This window comes from Cnephaeus nilssonii (assembly GCF_951640355.1).
Source record: "Cnephaeus nilssonii genome assembly, chromosome: 14".
In the NCBI taxonomy this organism is placed as follows: Eukaryota; Metazoa; Chordata; class Mammalia; order Chiroptera; family Vespertilionidae; genus Cnephaeus; species Cnephaeus nilssonii.
Window position 1 is genome coordinate 5,078,829 of NC_137085.1, and position 23,315 is coordinate 5,102,143.

Below are 23,315 nucleotides of genomic sequence, written 5' to 3' on the forward strand. Positions count from 1 at the left end.
AGCAGCACTATTATCTTTTCAGAAAAGGAATCACTAAGGAACAAAGAAAGGCAGAGATTTAGAAAACTTTTAGCAGCGAGACTATAAGACACACTACATTTCAGCAGAGGAAAAAAATATATAAAGTTTTAGAATTTTCAAAATGTGTTTACTGCCCTAACCGGTTTGGCTCAGTGGATAGAGCGTCCACCTGTGGACTGAACAGTCCCAGGTTCGATTCCGGTCAAGGGCATGTACCTTGGTTGCGGGCACATCCCCAGTAGGAGGTGTGCAGGAGGCAGCTGATCGATGTTTCTCTCTCATCGATGTTTCTAACTCTCTATCCCTCTCCCTTCCTCTCTGTAAAAAATCAATAAAATGTATTTTTTTTTAAATGTGTTTACTTCCTACTTCAAAGAGAAGGCACTTAAAAAAAAAATACAAACTGCACAAAGATCCATAGAATCTACTCAAGAACACCACCACTTACCAGTTCTCTCAGAGCTGATCTTCCAAGCAGAATTGTCCACAGTTCTCTACTGCTCCTGAAAAATGACAGAAAGCAGACTGGACTAAGCTATCTCACAGCTATTTTATCTATTCTCTAAAGCAAAAAGCTCAATGTACAAAACAATTTGTTAAAATTTTGGACAGTAACCCTATTATATTCTTAGAAGTTTGATGTTCAAAATAAAAATTAAAAAACTAAAATATAGACCTAGTTGGTTTGGCTCAGTGGATAGAGCGTCCGCCTGCAGACTGAAGGGTCCCAGGTTGGATTCTGGTAAAGGGCACATGCCCTGGTTGCGGGCTCGATCCCCAGTAGCGGGGTGCAAGAGGCAGCCAATCAATGATTCTCTATCATCACTGATGTCTCTCTCTCTCCCTCTCCCTTCCTCTCTGAAATCAATACAAATATTTTTTTAAAAAAGAAAAAAAATTAGTATTTGATCATAACAAGAATCAACATTTATTAAGCAGTTGTAATTGTCAGGCACTGAACACCTTGACTTATTGAATATGAACAACTTACGAGGCAGATACTGTTATTATCCCCAGTATTTCATCTGAAAACTAAGGTTTAAGGGTGGTTAAGTAAGTTGCCTAACATCACAAAGCCACTATATAATGGAACAGAGCTGGAAGCCAGGTTCGCACAACTCCAGAGTTTAACCATTACATCACACTGCTTCAAGGTGCACCAAAGAATTCATCTACAAGCAAGGACTGAGGCAAAGCTTTCTGTTCCACAAGGGCTACCGTACCCATAACACAGAGGCTGGCACATAGGATAGGCTCAAAAATACATGCTGACGAATGACTATCAAAGGAGGATAAGTCCCTTTTAGACCTGTGATCTAATTGGAAGAGAAAAATTAGAAAAAACAAGTCTCTGCAGAAGTGCCAAGAGAAGGCAGAGTAAAAGAGAAAATGGTAATTTAACAGGAAGGGAATCCTTGTGGAAATGAATGTTACTGGTTCCTCAATTCCTACACATTTACTGGTCTAGGAATAATGGGAATACAAATAACTCTAGAACTTCATGATGCTCATACACTTGGTATTGGGACTGACAAAGGATGTTAAGCACACATTACACAATCAGCAAAAAAGTAGCAAGTAATGAAGAGCTTAATCCTAACCAACACTCCAAAGGAATATAATCTTCTAAGACAAAAAGAGAGTCAGAGAAGAGAAAGATCACTGGGAACTGATCCAAGGACTAATGAAAGATTTCACCTCAAAAAGGGACTTGAAGGTTTAAGCAGGTGATTCTCAGGACACAAGACATGGCTGGAACTGTGACGTCCAAGCCAAAGACTCAGGGAAGCATCTTCTATATATTTTTTCATAAACAAAATATGTGCTATCATGTCTCATTTATTTACACAAATATATTTGCGCTAAGTATTTGTAGGAGAAACTAAGGAACAGAAATCAAATAACTAGCCTGAAGGGTAAAGTTAAATTTTATTGACTTCCAGGCCAATGTTCTAGCAGACAACATGGAACTCCATTCCTAAATGAGCTGGAGTCCATGGAAACTGGAAATTATCTTCCTTAGAGAGATCCACGTCACTGGAAAACGTTGGGTGAACACTACTGGGAGGCTAGGAATAATAGTCTCCATAACTGCGTCCTTTAGGTAGAAAGCTGAGACACAGCCAACCTACTCTGAGTAGTTCTTTTGAGAAAGTTATATTCCACATGAAGATAATAAACAAAAGTGGTCACTGCTTGCCTTGGCCTGCATTTCTCAGTGGTTAGAGCATTGGCCGGGGCACCAAAGGGTCCAGGGTTCGATTCCTGGTCAAGGGTATGTACCTGGCGTGCAGGTTCTATCCCCAGTCCTAATGGGGCAGTCGGGGCGCATGCAGGGGGCAACCAAGCAATGCCCCTCCTCCCTTCCACTATATCCATGCTCAGGTGAGGATTAACAACAAAAAGGAAAGTGGTCACTGCCCACGGATACTCTGACTCCACAGATGAGGCTCATCTCTCCTGCATGATTTAAGCATAGCAGAAAGCTTTTCACACCACCATGTTTTTTAGTACAGGTACACCATTCCGACATCTAGAAACACATTAACTGAAAAACACGATACCCCAAAATGCCAATATTCAAACGGAGTTTCTGCCAAACCCTGACTCACCTTCTCAAAGCCTGACTGAGCTAAGAGTATTCCATGTTTGACTACTGCCAACTCACATGGCTTTCCTACATGCTTCAGAGCCACCTCAGGACTGTTCTAAAAAGGATTCACATCTGGAGAAACAAACCAGGTTGGCAAGGTGGCCTGTCTGAAGTCACTTGCATATCAGCAGGCACCAGGAATAGAAAATTAAAGTGTTCTCAGTCCAGATCTTTAGGCATTTCAAACAGAAGGAAGCTGCACGAATTCGTGCACCAGTGGGGTTCCTCAGCCTGGCCTGCAGGATCGGCTGAAACCGGCTCTCCAACATCCCAGGAGGGGTCTTGGATTGCGAGGGCGCAGGCCAGGCTGAGGGACCCCACCAGTGCACGATCTGGCCGGGGAGAAACGCTGGAGGTTGGGGGGCGGGAGGAGGGGGAGGGGGAGACAGACACGGTGGGATGGCTCCAGGGCGTGTCTGGCCTGTCTCCCCCAGTCCTGATCTGTTGGACCCCAGCAGCACACTAACCTACAGGTGGGAGCGTCTGCCCCCTGGTGGTCAGTGCCCGTCATAGCGAGCAGTTGAGGGGCCTTAGCATATTATTAGCACAGAACGCTTTGATGGAACAGCCGGTGGCCGGTGGCCGGGACCCTTGGCATATTCGGCTTTTATTATTGAGGACGGATGTTCTCCTGACACCGGCTCTGAGCAGAGCAGCGTCTGAAGTCCTTGGGTCATGTCTTCCGTCTTCCAGTACGAGTTGGGTAGGGTTCCCAGGACGACCAAAGCATTTTTCATGCAAACCCACGCTTCTCTTCCCTTGTTCTCTTTCATTTCAGAACACGCCTCACCCTGCAGGAGCTAAACTGCACCCAAGCTCCACAATGATGACGGGAAGGAGGACGCAGTGACCACCACGCTGCCTGTGGCTAAGAGCTGACGTGAAGCAGCAGAGGAGGAAAAAGCCAACTGGTCCTCACAAGCCCCAAAGCAGTCCCAGCAGCTGGCAGGTGAGGGAGGCGGGTCAGAGAAGGCGATCCGTCTGCAATGTGTGCCGAGAGCCGGCCACCTGCTCTCCGGGGGGCCCAGGCCACAGCGGGCAAGGCCACAGCAGGGGACAGTGCTGGCCAGGGGCGTGTGCTCCGAGGAGGGTGGTAGGGAGCGCGGACGCCTTCCAGCTGCACCGCGGAGCTTCGCGGCGGCCCCGGGGGGAACCCCCGCGTCTCGCCCTCGGCCAGCCCCGGCTGGGCGGTGAGTCAGCTGTAAACGAGCGCCTCGCGGAGGACTCGGCGCCCGGAACGCGCCTCCCCAGTGTCTGCGCCCGCCAGAGCGCCACGAGAGCGGTTCTTTTTAGTATTTCATCTTCCTGTCCCCAGAGCCCCGCACGGTGCCTGGCACCTCTTGCAGGAGTTGGGCTGGTGGGTGACGGAACCGTCGCCCGAGAACGCGAACAGACGGATGAATGAAAGGCTGCGCGGGGAAAGAGGGCAGTGACTGCAGGCGGTGGCGCGGCGCCACACGAAGCACTGGGGGACCGGGGAGCGAACGGGGGCTCCCCCGGGCGACCGCGAAGCGCCCCGTCGCGCCTCGAAGGAGCGTCACGCCAGACGAGGAAGCGCGGTGGCGAGGCGGTGGGGGGCCGAGGGGCGCGCCCTGGGGGAGAGGGAGGGAAGGGAAAGAGACTGGCTGAGGAGGCCGGGGGCCGGCGCCGAGAGAAGGGCTGAGGCACCGGCCCCCTTCTGGGAGAAGTCGCCTCAGATCCCCGCGCGCGGGGACCGTTTGGACGGAATCGCCTCCCGTCTCGGCGCCCGTTCACCTGGCCGGGCTTCGCCCCGCTACCGCCGCCGCACCTCGCTCCCTACTCCCGCCCCGTTTCGACTCCGCCTCGAGCCCACGCCTCACAGCCACCCGAGCCGCCTCGGCCCGCTCCGCACCTCACACACAGACCGCCGGCGGCAGCCGCCATCTTCGCGCGCCCGCGCGCGCTCCCGCCCCGCCCCCAAGCGCCGTGCCCACGTGACCGCTCGCCTCCAAACGGGCGCGTGGGCGGGGCTTTGCGTCACGTGATGGCGGGGCGGAGCCAAGATGGCGACCTCCGAGAGAGGTTAAGATCCCGCGGCCGAGGCTGCCGAGGCTGTGATGAAGACGGCGGAGTGGCAACTTCTGCGCAGTAGGTGGGAGATGGTGGAGGGTGGCCGGGCGCCGGCTGCCAGGCGTCAGAGAGTGCCCTTCCGTGGAGCGTGCGTCCTCTCCGCTGGAGAACCAAGAGAGAAGGCGCTGGCCGCGTGAAGCTGCGGCTCTCTGACTGGCAGGGCTTGAGCGGCTCAAAGTCCAAGGCGTCCCTCGTCACCCCGTTTTGTCCGGGCCCCAGGTCTAGAGACATGACCCGACAGCGCGCGCCCCGGGCCCCAGAGACTAGAGCTCCGCTGAGCGGGTCGGTGCTGGCCGAGGCGGCCGTGGTGTTCGCCGTGGTGCTGAGCATTCACGCCGTGGTGATGGACCGGTACTCGTGGTGCGCCGTGGCCCTGGCGGTGCAGGCCTTCTACGTCCAGTACAAGTGGGACCGGCTGCTACAGCAGGGAAGCGCCGTCTTTCAGTTCAGGATGTCCGCCAACAGTGGTCTGCTGCCCGCTTCGATGGTCATGCCTTTGCTCGGACTGGTCATGAAGGAACGCTGCCAGGCTGCTGGGAACCCATACTTCGAGCGCTTTGGAATCGTGGTGGCAGCCACTGGCATGGCAGTGTCCTTCTTCTCATCAGTGTTAGCACTGGGCATCACTCGCCCCCTGCCCACCAACACTTGTGTCATCTCGGGCTTGGCCGGATGTGTCATCACGTATATCATGAAGCACTCCCTGAGGGTGGGCGAGGTCATAGAGGTCCTGGAGGTCCTGTTGATCTTCGTCTACCTCAACATGATCCTGCTGTACCTGCTTCCCCGCTGCTTCACTCCTGGGGAGGCACTGCTGGTGTTGGGTGGCATCAGCTTCACGCTCAACCAGCTCATCAAGCGCTCCCTTACTGTGGCGGAAAGCCAGGGAGACCCCGTGGACGTCTTCCTGCTGGTGGCAGTGGTAGGGATGGTCCTCATGGGCCTCATCTTCAGCAGCATCTTTGCCTTCACGGACTCAGGTACCTGGGTCTCCTCCATCTTCTTCCACCTTATGTCCTGTGTGCTGGTCCTTGGCGTGGCCCTGCCCTGGCTTTATCGGCTCATCCGTAGGAACCCCTTGTTCTGGCTTTTTCAATTCCTCTTCCAGACGGAAATCCGCATCTACCTCCTAGCCTACTGGTCTCTGCTGGCCACGTTTGCCTGCCTGGTGGTACTGTACCAGAATGCCAAGCGGTCATCTTCTGAATCCAAGAAACACCAGGCCCCCACCATTACCCGGAAATATTTCCACTTCATTGTGGTAGCCACCTACATCCCAGGGATCATCTTTGACCGACACCTGCTCTACGTGGCCGCCACTGTCTGTCTGGCAGTCTTCATCTTCCTGGAGTACGTGCGCTATTTCCGCATTAAGCCCCTGGGCCACACTCTGCGCAGCCTCCTCTCCCTCTTCCTGGATGAACGAGACAGCGGACCGCTCATCCTGACACACATCTACCTACTCCTGGGCATGTCTCTTCCCATTTGGCTGATCCCCAGACCCTGTACGGAGACGGGTAGCCTGGGAGGAGCGAGAGCCCTAGTCCCCTATGCCGGCGTCCTGGCTGTGGGTGTGGGTGACACCGTGGCCTCCATCTTTGGCAGCACCATGGGGGAAATCCGCTGGCCCGGAACCAAAAAGACGTTCGAGGGGACCATGACATCTATATTTGCCCAGATCATTTCTGTAGCTCTCATCTTAATCTTTGACAATGAAGTGGACATAAACCACAGTTATGCTTGGATTTTGGGGTCCATCAGCACAGTGTCCCTTCTAGAAGCATACACTACGCAGATAGACAATCTCCTTTTGCCTCTCTATCTCCTGATATTGCTGATGGCCTAGCTATTGTGCAGCAGCGGTGAAGGAAACGGGGACATGGAGAGAACAAATGATCCCCACAGCAGCCAGCCACTTGGGCATAAAGAGGCAAGGGGTGAGAAGCAGGTTTGATTTTTCAGTTGATTCAGATTCAAAATAAAAATTAAAGCTCTCCTGGTTTTAGTTTTGCTGATATTCAAAAGCAAAAAGACAGCCCAGCTGGTGTGGTTCAGTGGTTGAGCATCGACTTACGAACCAGGAGTTTGAATCCCGGTCAGGGCACATGCCCAGGTTGTGGACTTGATCCCCAGTGGGGGGTTGTGCAGGAGGCAGCTGATCAGTGGTTCTCTCTCATCATTGATGTTTCTATCCCTCTGCCTCTCCCTCTTGAAATCAAAATATATATATATTTTTTAAAAGAGCTTAAAGGATGGTGCAACAACTCGACTTGCATGTGCTATGGGGCCCTGCCTCTCATCTTGCAATCCTCAGAGGGGGCCGGAGTGGACACTGGAGGCCATATTGCATAATGGTTAACACTTCAGGCTCTGTGTCAAACTAAACTAGTCAGTCCTTGGCTGTGCCACTTCTTTTAAAAATATATATAATTTTTTATTGATTTCAGAGAGGAAGGGAGAGAGAGAGATAGAAACATCAGTGATGAGAGAGAACCATTGATCAGCTGCCTCCAGCACACCCCCTACTGGGTTTTGAGCCCGCAACCCAGGCATGTGCCCTGACCGGGAATCGAACCTGAGACCCTTCAGGCTGCAGGCCGACGCTCTATCCACTGAGCCAAACTGGCCAAGGCAGCTGTACCACTTCTTAACTGTGTGACTGGCTTCACCATTCTGGGCCTCAATTCTCTGCAAGATGGGAATAAGAGCCTGCTCCTTCCTCACAGGGTGTTGTGAGGCTCTCATCTTAATCAGGTGCGGTGTGTACAGTATCCAGCCCGGGGCCCACACTGCATAAGCAGTCAGTAAGGGAAAGTGCATCTACCCAAGGCCAGTCCTCCCAGCAAGCCAGTGGTTGTACTTCTGTTGGTTATCCTTGGAGACCAGAGTGACCTTGGCTTTATTTGGAGACGAACCCAAGGGAAAATAGCCAAGTGCATGTGGTTTCTCCATGTGGGCTAGGAAGAGCTTGCTGCATGTGAGGAAGGGCTGGGGGAAGAGCAACTTCTCCCCACTTTCACCCACCCTTGCAGGGAGGGGCCCGCAGGAGGAGGTGAGAACTTGGGCCCACTAAGGCCAGACGCCAGGAATGCAGCTCTGGGGAGCTCGTGGGATGACTGCCATGTCCTTTCCCTCAGAAAAGTATTGAACATTCTTTTGGGGCTCAAAGACTTGACAAACCCTTCCTTCTCTGACTCCCTTCTGCTGGCTACCGGAGGTGGCAAAACGTCGGGGAAGAGCAGCGGCCTTGCCTCGCCTCCTTGTGGTCTCGGGAAAGGGCGCTGACTTTGTGCCTTGGCGTGTCCATGCATACAGTGGGGGCTGGAAACAAGGGCACAAACTCCTACGGCCACCGAGGCCAGGCAGGTAATGCAGTGACGGAGGACGGGGAAGTGGGATGCAGAGAGCGCACGCGTCTCCCAGGGGTCGGCTCCAGCCAGTTGTCGGCATGCTAGCCCACTGGCCCAGTGCTGTTGACCTGTTCTTTCAAGGAAGCTTAGAAATCTTACTGTTTTGTGAAATCGCTCAATTTTAAGAAATTTTTATAAAAATGCTAAGGTGCCCTAGCTGGTTTGGCTCAGTGGATAGAGCATCAGCCAGGGGACTGAAGGGTCCCGGGTTCGATTCTGGTCAAGGGCACATGCCCAGGTTTCAGGCTCAATCCCCAGTAGGGGGTGTGCAGGAGGCAGCTGATCAATGAGTCCCTCTCATCACTGATGTTTCTATCTCTTCCTCTCCCTTCCTCTCTGAAATAAATAAAAATACTTTTTAAATAATAAAAATGCCAAGGCCCAGACAAAACACATCTGTGGTCTGCAGCCCCTGATTTGCAATCTCCAGGCCAGACCCCAGCTAAACAGGGTCTGGATTTGGTAGTTGTTCCTGCAAAATGTCTGGCTGCCTGCCAGCCAATCCCAAGCAGGAGGGACCGATGGAGGCCCTCCGTCAGGGCCAGAGAGAGGAAGGGCGTGGCCTGAGGTTAGGAAGGTACTTGGTCACAGAGCCAGGACCAGAATCTGGGACTAGATTCCCAGCCCTGATAGTCTTCCCTCTCCGCAAGGTGAGGCGCACGGGCTGAGCTGAACAACTCAACAGCTGTGTGACCTGCACAGCTCACTCATCCTGTGAACGTGGATGGCAAGAGCGCCTGCCTCGAAGGTCCATCCATCGGGGTGAGGACTCAGTGAGACACAGCAGGTGAAGCTCAGCACCGTGAGCGAGTGCCCACTAAATGTGACTTGTTAGGAAAGTCACAGACCTCACCAGGCAGGGCTGGGATACGTGGGATGGTTTTCAGCAGGGCCCTCATTTTGGCAACATGCCTGCTTGGGGAAGAAGGATCGAGAAGCTGCATTCGGAAGTCATTTTTATTCAATGCCTTGCGCTGTAATAGTGTTCTGTCTGAGGGGAGAGAAGAGGAAGAAGCTGGCAGAACCCTTTTGTAGCCGAGAGGCCGCCTCTACAGGGAGCTTGTGTTGGGGCAGCGGGGAGGGTTCCCGCTGCCTGGCTGCCACCTCTTCTTGCCCGCCTGTCTGCAGGGCCAAGGGGCACAGACACTGGCAGAAGGAAAGCTCAGGAGGAGAGGTGTGACTTCCCGCTGCAGCTGGTGTCTGCAGCCACCGCCTCCCGGGAGGGGCCGTGCCCAGGCCTGCAGGAGCCTTTAGGTGTACAGTGGGGGAAAGGGCAGCTCAGCTGTTGGCTGGAGCCTGCAGGAGACGAGATGACCTCGAGATATCAGTATCACCGCTCCCCCCCCCCCAGCCTCCAGGGCCTCTTTAGGGGACTGGGACACACCCTCCCTACCACCTACCAGTTCTCAGGGCTCCAGATGGTGCCAGAGGCCTCCATGAGGTGGAAAGTGTAGGCCTGGCGCGAGCGGTCAGAGAGGTTTGGCTCGCTCTTGTGCACCACTTCTCCGTGGATTAGGACAAGGGCCCCTGGCAGGGACGCAGCAGGTCAAGAAGGGACACGGGGCCCTGCAAGGCCCAAGCAGTTTTGTGGCCTGTTCACCTCCCCATCCATTCTCATCATGAGGGCCTGCAGCCTGCCCGGGGGCTGAGGCTGTGCTGTGGGACACGGGTTCCCCGGGATCCGGTCCCTTCTGGGGGGCCTGTGCCCTTGGCCAGCTTTCGCAAGGGCATCCTTCTGTGGTGTTTGCAGAACCAGGCAGAGCTGGGCTGGTCAGCTGGGCTCTCTGGCCAGTGAGGGCTGAGTTGGACCTCAGTTTCCCCTTTTCCAAAAGGAAGAGGGGGCACTAGGAGCTGGCATCGGGGGCACTTGCTGTGTACCACACAGGTTCTGTGTGACATCTTAGGTACATCTCACCAGCTTCCCCACTTCCCACCTGGAGAAACGGGCTCTGGGAGATTCGGTCATTTGCCTAAAGCGCCCAGAAATAGCAGAATCCGGAGTCTAGTCTGATCGGGAGGCTTGGTGTTAATCCACTGCTTCCCGGTGTCCCGGTGTCCAGTGACCTCCCGTTCTGTGACTGCCCAGCACTCCGGTGAGTGGGGGCTCAGGGCCAGCAGAGACCCACGGGCAAGGCCACAGGGCCCTGCCTTCCCGCCTACCTCTCTGCACTGGTGTAGGCACAAAGAGGCTGTTATCCCGGGCTGGCTCCGACCCCAGGAAGCTGGTGCCAGGCACCGAGCCAGCAGGGGCCCGGACCATCCTCCTCGCCACTCCACCTGCAGACCAAGATGGAGCCTGTGGTCTTTCTTTTTCCCAGGTCCCTCTCCCGTGCGGGTGGGGTATGAGTGGGCAGGGAGACAGGTGTCTCACTGGTGTGTGAGCCGGGGATGAACCACAGGCAGCCGTTCTCCAGCGTGGCGTCCTCCAGCGCCATCCACAGGCCCAGCACCCGGCCCAGGGGCTCCGTGTACAGGAAGGAGGCATCCTGGTGAGAAGAGACTGCAGCAGGCCCGCCGGGGCATGAGGAGCCGGCCCCCCTCACCTCGGGCTTCCCCCCCCCCGCCCTCCCCACCCCCCCCCCCCCCCCCCCCCCGTCCTGTCCTCTCCGAGCCCTCCAGGCCCCGCCTTCCCAGGACCAGTTAGAATTTTGCCGCCTCCTGGCCTGGAGACACAGAACAAGAGATTCCACCTCAAAGCTTCAATTTCCTAAACTGTAAAGTGGTCCCAACACTAACGTACCTCATGGGATTGCTGGAGGGTTTCATGATGTGTGAAAGGTGCCGATACCACTTGTAATTACTTGCTAAAAGGTAGCTGCTAATTGGATGTGGAAGAGGACATAGAGGGGATAAATGGTGATGGAAAAACAAATAAAAAGCAGCTGCTATTGCCCTACTAGCTGGTTTTGCTCGGTAGATAGAGCGTTGGCCCGCAGATTGAAGGACCCCGGGTTCGATTCCAGTCAAGGGCACGTACCTCGGTTGCAGGCTGGATCCCTGGTCAGGGTTCTGTGGGAGGCAACCAGTTGTGTGTCTCTCTCACATCAATGTTTCTCTCTCTGTCTCTCCCCCTCTCTCTTCCACTCTCTCTAAAAATCAATGGAAAAATATCCTCGGGTGAGGATTGACAAAAAATAAAAAAGTAGCTGCTATTTAACTCCACCCAGTGGTGTAAGTCTGGGGAGTTGAGCACAAAGTGTGGGTGTGGGTGGGGGGGGGCAACTAACAGCGTCCATAAATACCCCTCCCGGTGCTGGGGCCCAGTCAGGATGGGGACCACTGACCAAAGGGCCGTTGTCTTGGTAACAACCAAGTGAAGCAGTACTAGCCTCTCCTCTCCCTTCCTGGGGAACTGTGTTTTCTGAGCACCAAACTGTAAGGGGCACACGGACAATTCAGACAATGTCAAGAGGACGGTGTCCTAATGGGGGCGTCCCAGAACATTTGGAGAGGAATGGCTGAAGGAAATGGGGGTGCCGGACTTGGGGAGGGAATGGCCATCGTCAGGGACAGTCCTGATCGAATGGAGGAGGTGGTCACAGGAGGCCGGCTTGGGCTCCTGTAAGAAAGGAGTGGGCTGCCTGTGAGGGGGTGGGCTCCCGTCACGGGAGGTGTCTGAGCAGAAGTGGGCCGTAAAGGGTATCTGTGCATCCAGGGGGGTTGGAATGAATCCGTTTCTATGCTGAGTCGGTACTCCAGGGGATTTGTTAGGAACACAGGATTCCCAGGCCCTGGCAGCCCTGCTGACTCATGATCTCAGGGACAGGGGCCCTGGAATCTGTGTTTTAACCAGCGAGGCGTGCATCCAGGTTCGGGAACCAGTGTGCTGGGCTCCAGGATGCCCCCCGATCCACTGTTCCAGGAAGGACCGGAAGGCGGCTTCTCTTCCTTGGCCCACGGACATCGCGGCAAGCGCCTTCCCTCCCTCCGAAGACCCAGCAGCCACCATCCCCGATCTCCCCCATGGCCTTTGCTGGGCATACAGCCCGCCCTGGGCTCACCTTCGCCGCCAAAGTGAGGTTGCTGCAAGAGAGAGGAAGGCCAGGTGAGACCAGAGGAGGGCGGGGGAAGGGGCCGGCCGTTCGGAGTTTGTGGGAAGCTCTTCCCTGGCACAGGTGTTTGCCTCCAAGGATTTCCCATCAGCACCCATCTATGGAGCACCTCCAGTGTGCCCGGCCCTGGAGGGCTGCAAAGAGGAAAACCACCCTGCCCTCCAGGGCACTCCCAGGCTGACCAGGCACACGCCCAACGGAACATGAGGCAGAGGTGAGGGGCAGCCATGGAGGCCGGGACCCAGGCCAGTGCCTCTTCCCAAGGGAGCTGGAAGGCTTCTTGGAGGAGGTGGTACTGAGCGGGGTCTTGAAAGCTGGGAGCAGAGCATTTCAATAGCCAAAGGGAGGAGGTGTCCTAGGGATCCCCGTCCCTCCTCCCACCACATTTTAACTGAGCACCAACTAAATGCCAGGTGCCTTAGCCAGAGACCCATTTTACATGCTCTTCCCCCAACTTAACAATAACTTGGGAAGCCATTTTTGGCTCCCCCAAAAAGGAGGTGCTTGGTATGAGCATTCTGCCCATTTTACGGAGGGTAAACTGAGGCCTGGGGAAGCCAGGGAGCTCACCTTAAAGATGTACATGCTCTGCACCACCACAGGCATCTGGAGGCCCAGACTTCTGGCCAAGGCCTGGAAGGGGGCAGAGGTCATACTGCCAGCCTAGCCACACTCACTTCTGGCCTATCCACCCACCCTCGCCCCCACCTCTGCTCACCTGCATCTTGGGGGAGTGTGTGACACACTTGAAGACAGGGTCACGGGCGTGCAGAGCTGCAGGACAGAGGTGGGCTGATGGGCCAGTCCCCAGCCCTGACACCGCCCCCCCCCCCACACACACACGCCTAGCCCTGGCCATCCAGACTCGGTCTCGTTCTCACTGATTTTGTGTGCATTAAGCTTTCTGCTTATTTATAACCAAGGAGTGGGCCCCACAGACAACCTCACCCCATCACAGGTCCCATTCCACCCATGACCTTATTCTTGACCTTCCAGACATCTGAGAATCACTCCAGCCCTGACTCCCCACTCCTCAGAGGACAAAGGGCTCCCAGGGGCCCATCACGTGGTGACAGTCTCAGTAGTGCCACTCACTCCATGTGGCTTCTCTCCTATAAGCCCCAGTGTGCTCCTCTGCACAATGGGACTAGAAGGCCCGCCCTGCCTCCCATGCTGCCTAGGACTCTCAGGGCTAACTCATGCAACCTCAGCCCAGGGCCTGCACTCAGTCACTCCTCTCATTATTGGCTGTGTTGTTACAAAAAAATCAAAAATCAGTGTGTGTGTGTGTCTGTCTGTCTCTGTGTGAGAAATGTTATATGTCAATTATACCTCAATTTTTAAAAAGTGAGGGTTGAATGTACTTAATGCCACTCAGTTGTACACTTCAAAATTGTTACAACGGTAAAGTTTATGTTATATGTATTTTATGACAATGTTTTACAAAATTACGATGATATAACTTCAAGTTTAAAAATAAGCAATATATTGCCGAAACCCGTTTGGCTCAGTGGATGGAGTGTCGGTCTGCGGACTGAAGGGTCCCAGGTTCGATTCCGGTCAAGGGCATGTGCATTGGTTGCGGGCACATCCCCGGTGGGGGGTGTGCGGGAGGCAGCTGGTCGATGTTTCTCATCGATGTTTCTGGCTTTCTATCCCTCTCCCTTCCTCTCTGTAAAAAAAAAAATCAATAAAAAATATTTTTAAAAAAATAAGCAATATAGCCCTGCTCAGGTGACTAAGTTGGTTGGAGCGTTTCATACACCAAAAGGTTGCGGGTTCGATTCCAGGTCAGGGCACATATGGGAGGCAACGGATTGATGTTTCTCTCTCACATCAATGTTTCTCTCCCTCTCCCCCTTCCTCTCTCTCTAAAAATCAACAAAAGCATTTTCTCAGGGGAGGATTAAAATAAAACAGTAATAAGCAGTCTACAAAATAAATTCTAATGTATCATACTGAAAACCAAACCGAAACCACCCGTTTCCTGGCGTGGTTTGGGGTCTCAGAACAGGGACCGTGTGAGCAGGTTAGGTGCTCCTTAAGGAGAGTCCAGGAAGCAGTGGGACCCAGGAGCCCCATGCCCAGGGCCTGGATCATCCCCAGGCCAGGGGAGCTGAGGGGTCTGCCTATGCCCATCTTGGGGGGGGCGCCTCTGTGGACCCCCCTTCCCAGTGCCATGTGATTAGCATCACAAGGTGCAGAGGAGCAGGGGGCGCTGCTGTCAGAAATGCCACTTGCTGGGCCACTAACCTACTGCTTGCTCTGGGTGACGCCCCTAAACCCCCCAGGCCTCAGTTTACTCGGGTCCTTTCCCCAAGGTGCCTGCTTACCGTGGCCAATCTTGTTGATGGCTTTCTCCGGGGGGACCAGGAAATTTCCTGTGGCACAAGGAACAGGTACGGGCTGAAGAGCTAGAGTCCAGCTTCCGCTGGGTAGCATCCACCCGCCCTGGGGGCAGATACCCGAGTCCAGTGTACCCCACCCCTAGGGCCCCAGCTCCGAACCTTTCTTGTCAAAAACGCCTTTCTCAAAGAAGAATCGAATCTTGTCGCCGCTGCTCAAGAAATAGTCTGTGCTGCCCTGTGGAGGGGGGCCATCAGGGGGGCTGAGCGAGCATCGCATCGCGGGGTCAGAGGCCGCCTGGCGAGGAAGGAAGAGGGCTCCCATGCTTCCCACCCACAGGGCTAGCGACCCCCTGGTGCGCCCCAAACCTGCCCTCCGAGGCAGAAGTGAATGGCAACCCCAAGGGCCTGGGAGCTCAGCTGGGAGCTACAAGCATGACATTTCTTGGAAACCTCTTAGTAAGTCACATGACTCAACCTCGATATGGTGTGATTCCTAACAGGCGCTGGAATCAAACCGGCCTGGTGCCCAGATAGGTGGGGCCGCTTGTGGTACCTCTCAGAGCCTCCGTTTCCTCATGCAAAGGGGAGTAATAGCAGAACTGACCTCCAGGGATTGCTGGAGGCTTGAGGTAGAGGCTGAGTCTTATAGCAGGGGACAGCACAGACCCTGGAGCTAGAATACTTGGGCTGAAATCCCAGCTCTGCCGCTGACTGGCTGTGTGACTATAACCACGTTGCTGAGCCTCTCTGTGCTTCATTTCCTCGTGAGATACAGTTGCTATTAGGGCGCCTAGCTCCTGGGGGGTTGTAAGGATCATGAGCAGGTATATACAGAGCACTAGGTCAGTCCTTGGAGTGCCGTTAAGTGACATGCACCTGCTTTTGTTAAAGTTACTGCTGCTAAATAGAGAACACTCCACGAGGGCATGGCTACATGTTTGATGAATATGAGCGATTACTGTTCTTTTTCTAGGTTCTTAATAACCTCTCCCTGTTAATTTTAATATCATGTTTCCGACTTCTTAGCATCATATGAAAATGATGTTCCAGAAAGATGTGCCTTGTTTTCCTGTGGCTTTAGCCACCCTTGGCCGCCACCTCCCTGCCTTTCTGCACGGCAAACGAGTGGAGTGGGGTGGCACCAACCCCCACACGTGGGTTCCTGCCACTGCTTTACACGTGTCTACATGGCCCCTTCAAAGCCTTTCTCACTGAAAAGTACAAATTTTGTTGCTTTTGGTTTTGTGTTGTGTTTTTTTTTCAACATTCTTAGCTCCTCTGCACCAGGATCAGGGGGAGGGAAACAAGTCAGGGAAGCATAATTGATATTAATGATATTGCAGGTAATGATGCTAGATGTGTGAAAGATTTTTACTTAACTCATTAATCCATGAGCATGCCCTGACCCACGCACATGCGGACAATAACAAATGCTGAAACGAATTTACAGATGGATGCAAAACTGACCTATCTACCAGGCAATAAATGCATTCTGCATAACTGTAATCAGTTCAGGGCACTGAATAATAACTGCATTCTGCTAGATCCAGTTCATATCCATTTCTGTAGACAATTATCTTATGTGCATCATTACCAGTTCTGTACAACTTAGAGTTGTAACATAACTCAAAGACAATGAGAGCTGGAGGAGGTAAGCTGGGAGAACTGGACAGGCACCCTCTCAACTTTTTAAAATTTTAATATGTTTTTATTGATTTCAGAGAGAGGAAGGGAGAGAGATAAGAGACATGCATGAGAGAGAAACACTGATTGGCTGCCTCCTGTACACCTCCTACTGGGGATCAAGCCCACAGACTGGGAATGGAACCAGCGACCTCCTGGTGCACGGACGATGCTCAACCAACTAGCACACTGGCCGGGCTCACCTTATTTTTAATTTCAAAGTCATTCACAAGATCTGTACTGAATATGGAGGGTTTACTGAGTACCAGGCGCTGTGCTGAGCTATTCGCAAGCGTTCAAGCGTTATAAGCCAAGATACTAGTATATGCACTTGCTTCTCCTGTCCTCCATCCCCGCCCCTCACTGGTCTCTGGAGCATTCTAGAAGGCAGCTTGGAGAGCACAGGATTTAGCCCCCTCACTCCTGGCAGCCTTTAGGTGACACTGGACACAGGAACCCCATCTCTGCTTTCCCCAAGCAGAAGGCTGGAGTGCTGACAAAGGAAACTAACCTTTTAGAGGAAATTATCATTCTGTAACCCTTTTCCTCAAGTCCTTGTCCTGTTGGTTGCATGGCTTCGGCCATTGTGATTCCCTTTATGCCCACCAGGTGGCAGCAGCTCCTCAGCATGAGTGTGAGTGAGGCCCATTAGGGGGCCTGGACCACAGACAGCGTTGGCTTGGGGGCTGGGTAGAGAACTGTGGACGAATCCCCAAGTCTCAACTTCCCCATCTCAAACTGGACTGAGTGGTATTAGGTCACTGGAGGGAAACGGGCAGAGTTCCAAGTCTCACTGGGGGATAAACCCTACACAGGTGGGCACATCAGAATCACCTGGCTCATTTTGGGTCCCTGGCCACCAGGAGGCCCTTTGAGACTGGAGAGCTACTAAGGAAAAGGGCAGAGCAGTGAACTGCATGGATTTGGTATCAGACAGACCAGGGTTAAAATCCCTCCAGTGGTTTGGGCCAAGCCTCATTTTCCCCACCTGTCAAATGGGGACAATAACGCTGGCCTTCGACATTCATACTGAGGAATGGAGGAACTATGCATATAGGACACTTAGCCTGGAGCCTGGCACATGGAAGGCTGGGGCCTGATTTGTTTTCAGAATGAGCCGAGGGCCTCCAGGCTGCTGCTCTGGCTGGGGACTGAGCCCCCATCAAAGACCCGATGGCATCTTCACCTGCCCCAGGCACCTACCTGCGCTCGCAGCTGCTCCTCCTCCTGGGTGGAAAACTCTGTGCGGCAGTGCAGCGGGACATCCATCTCGGCCACTATCTCACCAATCCTCTGCTGCATGGCCACACACTCGTCTGCAGACAAGAATCCTTCCAGCACCAGGAATCCATCCTCCTGGAACTACAGGCAGGAAGGGGCTCAGGCTCCCCGCCCTCAGACATCCTTTACGAGAACTGACTGGACCTCTCCCCCAAACTATGTGAAGGCAGGACCAAGTGTCCGGTCTATTGCTCTGTCCCCGACCCTGGCCACAGTGCTCGGCCCCCAGTGAGGAGCAGTCCATATTGGCTGGAATGGCCCAGCCAGTGTAGCTCAGCTGGTGAGTGTTGACCCATGAACCAAAAGGTCACGGGTTCGATTCCCAGTCAGGGCACATGCCCGGGTTGCGGGCTCGATCCCCAGTGGGGGCCTGCGGGAGGCAGTGGGTCGATGTTTCTCTCTCACTGGTGTTTCTCTCCCTCTTTCCCTCTCCCTTCCTCTCTCTGGAATGATGGAAGGAGGAAGGGAGAGGCAAGGTGTCCCCCTTCCCCGTCCAGTGGTCCAGTGAGCTTGGATCACGGGGGAAGATAACCTCGTTCACGTGATAATGGGTGGAGCACATACTGTGTACCAAACACGGTTTTAGCGGCTGGAGATTCAGTGACAAGAAACCAGCCAGGATGCCTGCCTTCCCGGAGCTTCCAGTCCAGCAAAGGAGGCTGATGGGAACAAGCCGCACACGGGGGAGAGCCAGGAGGAAGAGGGCAGTTCTAGAACTAAAGGAAAAAGGGTCTAATGGAAACCAGATGGGGAGGACGGGAGGTCTCAGGGCAGCAGCCCTGAGGAAGTGACATTTAAAGGGACCAGCAGGATAATGGGCGTGGGAGGGACAGGGAGGAGCACTCCAGGGAAGGGAGGCAGGATGTGTGAAACCCTGAGCACGAGAGAAACACAGAAACATGAGGAAAGGGGACCCGATGGTGATGGTGCAGAGTGGGGGAGAGCTGGAAGGGAGCGGGGAGGATGGCAGGGGCCAGGCCACGCAGGGCGCTGGGCTTTGGCATGAGTGCAGCTGGGCATTAAAACCCTTGGCTTGCTCTGATTTGCCCCGGTCCTTTCATTCTGAGGCTATGGAGGTAGGAAAGAGTACCTGCATGTTTGATGGCAGATATGAAGTCGTCGCCTGAATAGGGGCATTGGAAGTCACCTCCTGAACCCCTGTGAGGTGTCCGATGTCCAATTACTGACCCCCATTCCCTCCTCCATGGACGCTCAGTTCTGCCTCCCATGCACAACAGGGTGTTGGGACATTTGTGCCCACCCACCACGGGCCCTTCAGTCTCTGGGCAGCTCTGCATGATGGAAACTTAATCCTCATCTCAGAATCAAGCCAAAAACCACCCCCCTGGGAACTGGGTCACCCGCAGCTAACTGCATACCCGAGATCCGGCAGACACAGTGCTAGCATTCTTGAGATAAGACGTTGGAGGGCCCTGGCGGGGTGGTTCAGTTGGTTGGAGCCAAGTACACCAAGAGGTTGTGGGTTCGGTTCCCAGTCAGGGCACATACCTAGGTTGCAGGTTCGATCCCTGGTCAGGGCAAGTTTGGGAAGGCAACCAACTGATGTTTCTCTCTCCTTTCCTCTCTCTAAACATATTCTTGAGTGTGAATTTAAAATAAATAAATAAAAAGAAGTCGGAGGATTATCAAATAGGGGAGCAAAGGTGAATGTGTGGGGGTGTCACTGAGGCTTGTTTAGTGACAGCAATGAATCAGAAATAACCTAAATGCTCAGCACAAAGGGATCTGTTCAACCAAGTACGGTCAGTCTGTCTGGGACACAACATCTGAAAAACATCATGTGGTAGAAAAATATTTACTGACATGGAAATATGTTCCTGATGGGGGAAAAAAAGCCAAATGCTAATGAGTATCCTAGCCACTGTGAGAACTTGGGCATATGGCAAGGGCTCAATAAGCAATAATTCCTAACTATCACCATGGGCCTTATAAAGATTCGACGGCGGTATACGCTGTGTACCAAAATATTGTGCCAGCGTAAGAATTGATGGCGTGGTTTTAAATTTTCTTTTGAGCCCTTCTGTATCTTTCTGCACTTTTCTCTTGTCATTAGGAACAAACAACAAGGGTCGTGTTATTTAAAAGACTGTGTCTCTCTAATTCCCATGAGCTAGGCTTTTGTGTTTAAAGTACATTGGACCCTGGCACCCAAGCAGGGCTCTGAGAGACAATGACCCCGGGGCGGCCCCGCCCCCGAATCGCAGGCCCAGATCCGGGCAGCCCGGGACTGGCGGATCCCGGCGCCTTATTATGGGTTTCGGTCACATATGCACACATTCCCATCCCACCCTGGGCCTGTGGTCTGGACGCCAGGCTTTGTGTTCAGAAGTTAGAGATCATGGGGGGAACCGACCACTCTGCCTTCAGTTTCCTCTGTTGAAAATTGGCAGGGGATGGGGTTGTTCTCGGGACTGGGGGTACTTTCCGTCCAGTCTAGAGGGTCTTCCCACTCTTACCCAATCCTCCCTGCCCCCCCCCCCCCCCCCCCCCCGCAGGCCCCTACCTTCTGGAGCTGCGCGGCGTTCAGGCAGGCCATGAGGACGAGGCTGAGCGGTCGGTGGCTCTCAGCGCTGGTGCTGTGCCCAAGGCTGGAGAGGAAAAAGGTCAGGAGGGGAGAGTGGATAGAGCCTGGGAGGCCCAGGGCTTAACCATTCCCTACCCAGAGGAAACTCAATCCCTGCCCCCTCCTCCCCCCACCCCAGACCAGCCTGGGCCTAAACCCCAGTATTTTTAGGCTCCCTCTGACTTCTGTGCCTAGAGGGGTCCATCTTCCCAGCTAATCCAGGATTAACCCTTTCTGATCTCCTTCAAGGTTTTTCCTGCCCGCCCCCCACCGCCCTCCCTGGGGCTGGCTGCTTACAGGTGCCCAGAAGTTGAATTCAAGAGGTATCTGGGCGAAAAAGTTGGGCAGACAAGAGGACACCTGAGGGCCAGCCCAGGTGCCACCACTAATTGTGACCCAAGTCCCCAGGCCCACCCGCATCCTCTGGGGAGGGAGGGTGGAGGCCTGGGGGACGTGCTCACCAGACCTGCCCTGGCTGACCGCATCCCAAGGCGGAAGGTGGAAGAGGTCTCTTCAGGGGACTGTCTGGGCCCCTCCCAGCTCGAGACTCCAGGTGCTGGGAGGTTTATGGGAGGGAGTGTGTAGATCAGTCTGCAGCTAACAGGAAGGTAAGAGATAAGGGGAATCTTAGGAGGAGCAAGAGGTAGCCCAGCTGGCTGGCATGCCTCAGTGGTTGAGTGTAGACTTATGGTTAGATTCCCGGTCAGAGCACATGCCTGGGTTGCGGGCTTGATCCCCAGTGGGGGGAAGGGGAGGGTGGTGCAGGAGACAGCTGATCCATGACTCTCTCTCTCTCATCATTGATGGTTCTATTTCTCTCTCCCTCATTGAAATCAATAAAAATATTTTTTTTAAAAAGGAGGAAGAGGCTAGAGAGTGGGGGCCTGGGTCTGCAGAATGAGAGCCACGGTTCCTGTTGCCCACCTCCAGGCCCAAGGAGCTTGGGGTCTCAAGCCAGGCTGGCACAGTGGCGGCCAGGGGTCCGAACAGCATGCACACCCACCCTCCTAGCCAGCCCTGCTCAGCCGCACACAGGGCCGTTCTGGCTGCAGCTTCTGAAAAACCGGCCACTGGCCTTCCCTGAAATGATGCTTTCTGAATGGCCAAGGGACAGAGCGTCTCGGGAGTGAGTGCAGGGACACAGCTCGGCCCTCAGGAGCCCTGGCCCAGAGTCCAACTTTGTTTCCTGGGCACCGCACTGGGAGCAGCTGCTTGGCCCCAGCCTCCCTAGGAGGGCGGGGGAGGGGGAGCCCCGCCAGCTCCGGGGGCTGGAGGGACAAGAGGTTCGCAGGGTTAGGCTGGGAGGGGAGGGGAGGTGGCGGAACCATATGGGAGATACTCGGCTCACTCGCTAGCCTGGCCCCTTCGATCAGCCACCCTGTGGATAGACATGTGCCAGGAGTGCAGTGAGGGCCACCGTGAGGGCCTAACAGCTCCCCTGGAACCTCAGGGGCAGCCTGGGCGCCATCCATGCCCGGCCTTACTCTCCCCACCTGTAACTTGGGGAGAGCAGAAGTCCCTCTCTTGTAAGGAGGAAGACGAATACTTAACCGCTAACAGAGCTTGGCACGGGCCTGGCACTTAATAAATGCCTACCACTATTCACCAAAGGTTCGCGGGGCTGTTCTGGGTAGGATGTGGGGCGTTTTTATTTTTTGAATTTCCCCCAAATTTTCCAAACTGCTATTGCAATCAGAGAAAAGACAACCACTGGGTTTTAAGTGGAGAATCCTGGCGGGCGGGGGGAGGGGGAGGAACTGGGTCTCCTGAGATTTGTTCATTTATTCTGCTCAGATTTTTTTTTTACTTAAAAAATTTTTTAAAAAATATATTTTTATTGATTTCAGAGAGGAAGGAAAAGGGAGAGAGAGACAGAAACATCAATGATGAGAGAGAATCACCGGTCGGCTGCCTCCTGCACGCCCCACACTGGGGATCGAGCCTGCAACACGGGCATGTGTCCTTGACCGGAATCAAACCTGGGACCCTTCAGTCCACAGGCCGACGCTCTATCCACCGAGCCAAACTGGCTAGGGCCTGCTCAGGTTTTGAGCAGTGGGTGGGTGGTGTTTGTTTTCTCCAAAAGCTAACCAGCTCCAGATCAAACTCTCCTGCTCTGGACACTGGGCGGCCCCAGCGCTGGGGGCAGGCGTGGGAGGGTAGGGAGCGGCCAGACCAGAGTGCGGGGAGGACCTCCACTCACAATGGAGTAGAGACTCAGGTGGGGCCCTCGCCCAGCTGCTCAGCCTCCCAGTCAGACAGCCAGTGTCAGGGCCAGAGAGGAAGAAAAGCCCTGGCTCGTCCTGAGGTTACCTGGGGCGGGGGTGGGGGGGGCGGGGGCGGAGGGCAGGTTATAGCCCTTGGAGCAAGGACAGACTCTGGCCTGTGCTAGGGGAGGTGCCCAAGGCCTCATCACTAAGGCCAAGGTCAGACACAACGCCCTTTCTTCTTCACCAAAAGACCCCGGCCCCAGGGCCCCATGTCCGCCCAGCACAAGCCTCACTGGTCCAGAGGCAAAGGTCCTTTACTGGGTTCCAGCTGCAAGGCCCTCTGTGAACCCCACCCCCCCTCACCTGCATCATTATCATGAGTCAGCCTCAGAACAATCCTGCAACCCCACCCTTTCACAGATGAGGAAACTGAGGCCTCACATCAGAATAGCAGCACTAAGGTCTGAGGGCAGCCCTAAGCCTCTGCCCTTGACCCCAGCACCTTCGGCAGGCCCCCGAGGTCACTGAGGGCCCAGGGTCACTTCAGCCCCACCTCTGCCGAGCCCTGGGGACTGGCTGTTGGGATGACAAGAACCTAGGAGAGCGCAGGGAGGAAGTTCCCATTGTACCGATGAGGATGAGGAGGCCACGGGAAGGAAGGCCTCTGCCCAGCTTCCTGCAGGTGACGGCGCTGGGACACGGCCTGAGACGACTGGCTCCCATTCGGTGCCCTTCCCCGCCCCCCGCCCCCCCGGGCAAAGCTCATGAGGGCCCCCAACCACAGGCACCCTGCCGACAGCGCGCGTGCTGGCTGTGGAACCCATGGCCGGGCCCACGCCCAACACCAGCAGGTGCTCTGTCCGGCTCCCGTCCACGGGCGGTGAGAACAGCAGTTAACTGTCTGGTAGGGGCCCAATAAACGGTGACTCGGAGCTGAGGGGAGGGTGCCCCCACAACATGGAGCCCTCCAAAGACCACTTTC

General features: G+C 54.6%; 3 protein-coding genes across 8 annotated transcripts in view; 1 reads left to right on the top strand and 2 right to left on the bottom strand.

Annotated features, from left to right (window-relative positions):
• Positions 1-4,603, bottom strand: part of NUP188 (nucleoporin 188) — a 42,356-nt gene extending 37,753 nt beyond the window's left edge. The window contains exons 1-2 of the mRNA XM_079790846.1: positions 4,548-4,603; positions 470-524 (exon numbers count right to left, since the gene is read on the bottom strand). Coding sequence (XP_079646972.1) covers positions 470-524; positions 4,548-4,579 — 87 coding nt within the window. The 5' untranslated portion in view covers positions 4,580-4,603. The remainder of the gene's footprint in view (positions 1-469; positions 525-4,547) is intronic.
• An 85-nt stretch (positions 4,604-4,688) lies between these two features.
• On the top strand, positions 4,689-8,879 carry DOLK (dolichol kinase). Its single transcript, XM_079789586.1, has one exon. The coding sequence runs from the start codon at positions 4,995-4,997 to the stop codon at positions 6,609-6,611; it is 1,617 nt and encodes a 538-aa protein (XP_079645712.1). The 5' UTR covers positions 4,689-4,994; the 3' UTR covers positions 6,612-8,879.
• Positions 8,880-8,943: 64 nt separating this feature from the next.
• On the bottom strand, positions 8,944-23,202 carry PHYHD1 (phytanoyl-CoA dioxygenase domain containing 1). Of its 6 annotated transcripts, none has more exons than XM_079790862.1 (12): positions 20,585-23,202; positions 20,064-20,148; positions 17,462-17,620; positions 14,735-14,870; positions 14,561-14,608; positions 12,946-13,001; positions 12,798-12,860; positions 12,177-12,198; positions 10,547-10,675; positions 10,336-10,452; positions 9,576-9,702; positions 8,944-9,471 (listed from the first exon to the last, which is right to left on the bottom strand). In XM_079790862.1, the coding sequence occupies exons 2-12, from the start codon at positions 20,094-20,096 to the stop codon at positions 9,426-9,428; spliced, it is 936 nt and encodes a 311-aa protein (XP_079646988.1). In that variant the 5' UTR covers positions 20,097-20,148; positions 20,585-23,202; the 3' UTR covers positions 8,944-9,425. The 6 variants fall into 6 exon arrangements, with proteins under 6 accessions (XP_079646988.1, XP_079646989.1, XP_079646990.1 ...); XM_079790863.1 differs by lacking the exon at positions 20,585-23,202 and adding an exon at positions 18,630-19,048 and having other exon boundaries at positions 20,064-20,182; XM_079790864.1 differs by lacking the exon at positions 20,585-23,202 and having other exon boundaries at positions 14,735-14,810; positions 20,064-20,234.
• Positions 23,203-23,315: the final 113 nt, after the last annotated feature.

Bases quoted from the DNA above. Each gene is read 5' to 3' on its own strand.
- PHYHD1 (XM_079790862.1), bottom strand. From the start codon at position 20,096: ATGGCCTGCCTGAACGCCGCGCAGCTCCAGAAG. The intron at 14,609-14,734 runs GTTCGGAGCTGG...CTTGTGCCACAG, and splicing joins AGGCGTTTTTGACAAGAAAG to GAAATTTCCTGGTCCCCCCG. The intron at 9,703-10,335 runs GTAGGCGGGAAG...CGTCCCTGCCAG, and splicing joins GCCTACACCAGTGCAGAGAG to GGGCCCTTGTCCTAATCCAC.
- DOLK (XM_079789586.1), top strand. From the start codon at position 4,995: ATGACCCGACAGCGCGCGCCCCGGGCCCCAGAGACTAGAGCTCCGCTG.